Source organism: Corvus cornix, chromosome 1, assembly GCF_000738735.6.
Source record: "Corvus cornix cornix isolate S_Up_H32 chromosome 1, ASM73873v5, whole genome shotgun sequence".
Taxonomy (NCBI): domain Eukaryota; kingdom Metazoa; phylum Chordata; class Aves; order Passeriformes; family Corvidae; genus Corvus; species Corvus cornix.
This window is the reverse complement of record NC_046332.1, coordinates 16,843,116-16,848,725: the sequence shown is the minus strand read 5'-3', so window position 1 is coordinate 16,848,725 and position 5,610 is coordinate 16,843,116. Positions and strand designations below refer to the sequence as shown.

Here is a 5,610-nt window from a genome sequence, read left to right as displayed (position 1 = left end):
AGGCCCGGCCCCGCGAGCATGGCACCGCCGCCCGCAGCGCCCCCTGCCGCCGCCTCGGCCACCGGCGGACGGAGGGCGCGCCACTGCGCCTGCGCGGCGGGGAGCGCGCGGAGCGGGGACTCGAGCGGCCCGCCCCGCCCCCGCTGCTCCTTCACGGCCGCCGCCATCTTGTGTCGGGAGAGCAGCGTGACACGGGCGGGAAAGGTGGGTGGGAGGGGCGATGATGTAAGTATAACGTGAGTTATATTAAACAAAAGGTTCGTCATACGAGATGAGTTTGTTATGCAAAATTAGTTTTATTATACCAGGCGTAGGCACGTTTTGGAGACGTTGCTCTGGAAAAACTCTGTGAGCTTCTAATGCAGTACTTCCATAGGGCAAAGCCATATAAAATAGAACTGGGAGAATCAGGTTCTTGGTATCCGCTGGAGCAGAATAGGGGCGTTGGAAAGATCACTGCAATATCGGTGCTGTGGATTTCTGTAGTTGAGGATTTTTTGCTCTTCCCAGGAAAAAAGCCCTGCAGTACTTACTTGGGCACTGGAGTAAAAGGTCTTTTGCACCAGCCTTATTCAGAACACTACAGGGGCAAAAGTAACTGGAACTTTAATTTGCTCTGATAGAAAGCCCATGGATTTTTTAACCTCGTTTATTCCCAACAAGGCCAGAATACATACATCCTCAGCTACTGCTGCATGTGTGAATTTTTGGACACTGCTGTCATGGCAATGGGGAATTACTGTGATTTAAGCACATTTTTTACCAGAGGGCAGCAGATCTTTGCTGAGGAGAAAGCATTGGTAACATTCAGAAATCAATATATTTGTGTGTACCAGCCCTTTTTTTTTTTTTAAACACAACACTATCCTGTGCAGGATTGGTGAGTTGCTAGTTTGTGAAGGCAAGGTTATTTCTCTTGCACAGACAGCTGGAGAAGGGGGTTCCTGGGCAGGTGACATGAATTATGTGTCTGTAATACACAGTCATGAGAGGTATCACTAGAAATATTTGGAATTTGGGGGAAAAGGCTTATGGTTTGTTGCCAAGGTGCTGACAAAGGAAACTACGTCTGGAGTTTGGTACCCAGATTGCAAACACTGGTGTGCTTAAATCTATTTGCAATTGCAAATAGACCCCATTAATTCCATAGTTAGTACATTGTTGATTTCAGTGGGAAAGCTCACAGTAATGGGGGGCGAGCATGTGTTTAAGTCTTCTGAAAAATTAAGTTTTGCTTCCTAGCAGAACTGCTTCATCATTGATTACAGTTATATCAATATGACTATTTAAAATAGAAATAGTCTTTAACTTGTAGCAGTTGCACTGGTTCCTCAGAATCTTGATAGCCATTCCCCTAAGTGGACAGAGAATCCCAGAATCCCAGAATGGTTTGGGTTGGAAGGGCCCTTAAAGACCAGCCAGTTCCATCGCCCCCAGCCATGCACAGGGACACCTTCCACTAGATCAGGTTGCTCCAAGCTTCATCCAGCCTGGCATTGGACACTTCCAGGGATGGGGCAGCCACAGCTTCTCTTGGCAGAAGTTTTCTTATATTTTATCTCAGTTTCATGTAATCCATTGCTGGCAGTGCAAGGCTCTTACGACTTGCTATTTTAAAGCCTTTATTGTACTATATTGGTGGATCCAGTTTTAATCATATCTCACAGAATGCAAATCCTGTAGACAGGGGCAAGGAGCAGCCTTTGAGCTATTTTAATAGTCTTTGGTGTATGTTTTTCAGGGAATGACAACCTTTCTTATGCAACACATCTGAAAACTGCCCGAAGCCTCGCCTCCTTTGTCAGATGAGAGTCATTGGATTGAGTATTTCTACTTTCTCACAGGGGAGAACATGAGCAGTTTGTCATTTTCATAAAAGTTGGGAGTTCCTGCATTTGGGGAAATTGCAGGTGTCAGCACATCCATCATGCAGGTGGCAGCCTTTCCCTGGAAAAATATGGATCAAATGAAGTGGTCCATTGGAGAGTCATCAAGATGGGTAAGGGCTGGCACATGTGACTGTGAGAAAAGTGTGACGGAACTGGGCATGCTCAGCCTGGAGAAGGGAAGGCTGAGGCTCATACATGCAAAAAAGTTTGCCAGTGAGGACAGGCAAGGCAGTGGAGCAGGTGGCCTGGTGAGGTTGTGCAGGCTCCATCCTTGCGAGCTTTCAGGACCCAGCTGCTGAGCTGCCTGGTCTGATCCCAGAAGCAGTCATGCTGTCAGCAGGGGATTGCACTGAAGATGACACTGAGATTGGCCCAGTGTTAGTAACACCAAAATCGTGAGTTCAATCCTCATATAGGCCATTCACTTAAGAGTTAGACTTGATGATCCTTGTGGGTCCCTTCCAACCCAGAATATCATGTGATCTGGAAATAAAGATTATGTGTGAGATAAGGAAGAAAGGACAGATGCAGGGAAATACCTGCCTTCACAGAGGGAAGTCCAATACCTCTGTTTCCTAAATCTCTGAGTGTAATGGGAGTAGTTCGCAGCTTGCAAAGCAACTGTGAATTTACCTGCTGAGCTGCCATCTAACCTGAGTGATTCTCTGGGGGGCTTGGGTTCTTCTGCAATGGGACCTACACGGTTATGCCTTCTTCTGTCCGAGGCACAACCTTAAAACAAAATTTATCTGCAGATTTCAATTCTCAGCTTAGACTATATAAACAAAAATATTCTAACAATGCTTTGGAAAACAGTTGTTTCATATTTACTTTGTTCTGTAAGAAAGAGTTTGCTGAATTAATCTGATGAGTCTCTTACTTCAAACACTTCCTTGTAGAGTTCTCTCACAATCCCCTAACAGCTCCTCCTGGACAAACCAGACAGACTTAAAGGCATCCCATTCCTCTAACTCTTAGCAGGTTGCCATGCCTCTCACTACTGACTGTGTTAAATAACTCAGTAAATGAATGTTACAACGTAGCTCTCGTTATCTGAGGTTGAGAAAACATCAGAGTAAGGGAGGCTGGGAAAGTGCTTCATGATACTAGAGACGTTTTCCACACTGTATGACTTCAGCAATGAATAGCCATTGAAAAGGGAGGTATCCAGAAAAGAAATATGTGCAAGCATTTGCCTGTCTTTGTTGTGCACCTCAAGCAAGTCTTCTTTGTCATGGTTGTTGTTGCCGCAGATGGTTACGCTCTGCTCTGGAAATTGTCCCTTGACCTTGTTTACCCGGAGCTTTCGAAGTCCCCAAATGGCCAGATATTCCGTTGGGAGAGGAGTGGTGCCACAGAAGGACAGCTTCAAATCCCACAACCTTGTGAAGCTGAGGACCATCTCCAGCACAGAGGTGTCTGTGAACCAGATGGTCAGGTGGCTGTTGTAGGTAGTTTTTTCCATGGTAGAAGGCAGCACTGTTTTGCAGTTGCACATCAAGTTTGCCAGGCAGTAATCACAGTCACGGATAGCCACAGAACAGCTGCAGTTGCGAACTGTGTTTTCCTTAGTGAAAATTAGCGTGTGGTTCTTCTGACTTCTCACAAAACTGATGTGTATGCCAAGGAACCTGGCCAAAATGAGAGCCAGACAAATGGAGAAAGCAGGGTAGGCTATTGGCTTCATTAGCACTGGTGCCAAGCTGTCAAGTGTCTCCTCCTTTTACTGAATGATTTAGATCACTTGGCTTTACCTACTGAGGAAAAACAATTTCTTTATTATACTAAAGATCTCTCAATGGTTAATATTACTTTGCTTTTCCACTCATCATCTGTTGCATCTATTCAGAGCCATACTGCATGCAGTTCTGCATCAAGGGGAAAAGCACAACCACACTGATTTAGAAAACAGATTGTGACTAAAGTTTGGGATTCTCTTTTCGCTCTTCTTTTGCTCTAAATGGTTTCATCTGCTTATAAGACAGCTTGTACACTCTCTTGTCTATGCAGACAGCTCCTGAGCCTGGCCTGTGCAGAGGTAAGGACAGGACAAGGAGTTGTGCAGGACAATTCCTGCTTGTTTCTCCTTTCTGCTTTCTTTGCTTCCCACCAGACAGGGGTGACAAAGAACCCTGTTCTCTACTTCACTGAGTGAGGCAGTCTGAGAAGAGCTAGAGGCAATAGTTTTGTTTTACGCCAGAATTGCTAAGTAACCACTGTGATAACCTTTCCCTTAAACTGAGTGTGGGATATACTGGGAAAAGGGAGGGAGGGAGAGAGGGAGAGCAGTTAAGGGCGAAAGCATTGCTGGACACTGCGTATATCCTTCTGAGCTATGTGGAGTGCTGATAAATCCTGATTTTGATCCATGTGAAGCTACATCTGCTCCAGCCTTAGTCTGTAAGTTTTGAGGACCAGGGACCACCTCTCATTATGTCTTGGCACAGCAACTACTATAGGATAGATCCAGGCTTTTTCAGTTGCTCTGCCCCCACTTTATTTATCGTGGCAAAGCAAAATAGCAACTCCACACATACCTATGACAATGGAGCAAATTTCCATCCCAGCATGGGCCATGTCAAATGGTTGGGAGCATGTTTGGTGGGATTCTTGGATTCTCAGCTGCCAGCCCGTTGGTTTTCAGAGTGGAGTTGGATTTTACTAGGAGCATACGTGTTCTCCTGACATATTATTTGTTATATGATCGTACAGGCAATGAAGCAGAACGCAGTTTCTTAACACAAATTACAAGGAGGTTGGGAAGTTTGTCTAATTTGATGTAACTGTTTTGAAGCACCAAGAAGCATTAGAGACAAGTTTTGACCAAAGATGACAGGTTCTAGTGAAAGCAGCAGTAGGGCACATGCTGGACAGAATTTGGTCCTTATCATGTAACAAGATTGATTCACATCCAGAATGCTTGTCTCCAGCACTTCAGAAAACATGGCAATACACCTACAGTTTTGTAGACTTCTGTTATTAATATTGTTCCTGTTACTGTTTGTTTTCTTATCTCATTGCTGTTTCCAATAAACTGTTCTTATCTCAACCCATGAACATTGCCTTTTGTGCCTCCAGTTGGAGGTGGGGGGAAGGGATCGTGGGAGGCTTTTTTAGTGGGAGTACTAAATTAGAGAATACCATTCCCAAACCATGACAGAAGGATGCAGACATTTAAGTTTTTAAATCAAATATTTAATCTATGTTGTGGAACATACCAGAAATTCCAGTCCAACTGTTGGCTGATGTTTAACTCCAAAAGTCAGACTCACCCAAGCTGTAGCTGTTGTGGTATCGTTATTGCTAGTAATGTTTCCACTATCTAAGCATCTAATCATATTGAAAATCCTATTACTAGACCTCCACACTGCTTATTTTCTCAGTCCTGAACAGTGGCTAACAGTTGTGATAGACCAGAAATCTGTAATACCAACACAGCTTCACAACTAAATGAAATTATTTGGATTTTTCTGTGTTGGAGGTAGTATTTGCAAGAAATTCTAGACAAGGTTGACAACATGAGTTTGGTCTAAGTAAAAGAGATTCAAAGTCCCACCTGTGTCAAAAGGAGTGATACTGGTGATACTGCTTTTTCCACTTAACATTTGAGGACTTTTATATTCATAAAACATCAGACTAAAATACTTTGATGCATCCTCATTAGTTTTAACTCTTGTTTCCTTTATTTTTCTCAGTACCTGAAGAGTGGAGAACCTTTAAA

The 5,610-nt window shown here is 44.1% G+C and overlaps 1 protein-coding gene across 1 annotated transcript; it reads right to left on the bottom strand.

The window, feature by feature from the left end:
- Nucleotides 1–272: 272 nt before the first annotated feature.
- On the bottom strand, nucleotides 273–3,589 carry C1H21orf62 (chromosome 1 C21orf62 homolog). The gene has a single exon (XM_039557178.1). The coding sequence runs from the start codon at nucleotides 3,574–3,576 to the stop codon at nucleotides 2,908–2,910; it is 669 nt and encodes a 222-aa protein (XP_039413112.1). The 5' UTR covers nucleotides 3,577–3,589; the 3' UTR covers nucleotides 273–2,907.
- Between the last annotated feature and the right edge of the window lie 2,021 nt (nucleotides 3,590–5,610).

Excerpts from the sequence above, each read along its gene's own strand:
- C1H21orf62 (XM_039557178.1), bottom strand. The coding sequence starts at position 3,576 with ATGAAGCCAATAGCCTACCCTGCTTTCTCCATTTGTCTGGCTCTCATT.